This window comes from Buceros rhinoceros, unplaced genomic scaffold, assembly GCF_000710305.1.
Source record: "Buceros rhinoceros silvestris isolate BGI_N320 unplaced genomic scaffold, ASM71030v1 scaffold24415, whole genome shotgun sequence".
Classification (NCBI taxonomy): Eukaryota; Metazoa; Chordata; class Aves; order Bucerotiformes; family Bucerotidae; genus Buceros; species Buceros rhinoceros.
The window spans coordinates 2343-3658 of NW_010414925.1; the positions used below are offsets into that span (position 1 = coordinate 2343).

The 1316-nt window shown below is 59.2% G+C and overlaps 1 protein-coding gene across 1 annotated transcript in view; it reads left to right on the top strand.

Annotated features, from left to right (window-relative positions):
* CUEDC1 (CUE domain containing 1) overlaps positions 1 to 1316 on the top strand; it is a gene marked incomplete at its 5' end in the record, with an annotated part of 4739 nt that overhangs the window by 1580 nt on the left and 1843 nt on the right. Inside the window, 2 exons of the mRNA XM_010137258.1 lie at positions 17 to 200; positions 679 to 762. Of these exons, the coding sequence (XP_010135560.1) occupies positions 17 to 200; positions 679 to 762 (268 nt within the window). The remainder of the gene's footprint in view (positions 1 to 16; positions 201 to 678; positions 763 to 1316) is intronic.

Genomic DNA, 1316 nt, shown 5'->3' on the forward strand with positions numbered 1-1316 from the left:
TTTGTCTCCTGCCCAGGGCTCTCACGGCTGCCGGCAGCCCGTGCCACGGGGGCTCACCCCACGGGGCCAGGGCTCCCTGGAACAAGAGCGGCGGTGGAAGCAGTACCTGGAGGATGAGCGTATCGCGCTCTTCCTGCAGAACGAAGAGTTCATGAAGGAGCTCCAGAGGAACAGGGATTTCCTCCTTGCCCTGGAGAGAGGTGAGAAGTGCCTTCAGAACCCTCTCCCTCCACTTCTCGTGTGTATGACCCCTGTGACGCTGACCTCTGGCAGCATTGCTGTGCCCATGGCACTGTGGCTCGTGCCAAAGCAGAGCCAGTGCAGGATGCAGCCAGACGGGTGACAGGTGGTCTGAGGGGCCATCTGCCTCGGAGGTCTCACTGGTGGTTTGCAGGGTGCTGCCAGTACCCTCACTGCAAGGCTCGCCCTCAGCCACCATGACTGGAAGACCACCGGAGCGCTTGTGGTGTGCTCGTGGTTCCTCTGCAGTGGTGAGAGGAGCGATCCCACCTGCTCTTGCAGGCTCTCACCAAAGTGCTTATGGTAGCTGTGCTGAAGCAAAGCCCAAGCTCCCTCCCTTAGCCTGTTCTTCTGCAGCCATGAGGGGAGAGGGGAGTGGAGCCACAGAAGCTATCTTGAGGGCGTGATTGAGCGGGGCACCCGGCTTTTGTTTTTCAGATCGATTGAAATATGAGTCAAAGAAATCCAAGTCGACCAGTGTTGCTGTCAGCAACGATTTTGGTTTCTCCTCTGTAATATCAGGTAACTTTCAAGAGGCACGTGAGCATCACCTTGCAGCAGTGGGATGCCCCACAGCTCCGGTGTTCCCAGCCCACTGTCCAGCTGCCTCCAAGTGGCTGTTGGGGGAGGAAACTGGCTGATCCCTTCCTGCTTCTCCCCAGTGTGGGGAAGGAGGTAGTGGATGATGGGGACGTGCACTGCTGCCCTCTCCATGTGGAGGTGCTCCTGCATCCCACCTTCGTCCAGCCCTGGTAGCTGGGATCCAGTTCCCAGGGGAGACAAAGCCCTCTCTGGTCTTGGCCGGAGTGTAGGATTGTGCCTGAGAGACACAATGACTGTCCCGGCTAATCCTGATTAACCTCGGGAGTGGAGCAGCTGCCCAGAGTCAGAATTAGAGCTGGTGGCTGTCAATGGCCCCATGCACGGGTGGGCAAGATGTGGCGGGCGAGATGTGGCAGGCAAGTGGTTGTGGCTGTGGGCACGTGGTGCTTTGAGGACACCCAGACCCGGGAAAGAGGCATGAGACCAGGTGGGCACGAGGACATGGCTGTTGGAGCCTCAGGGCTGCCTGAGGG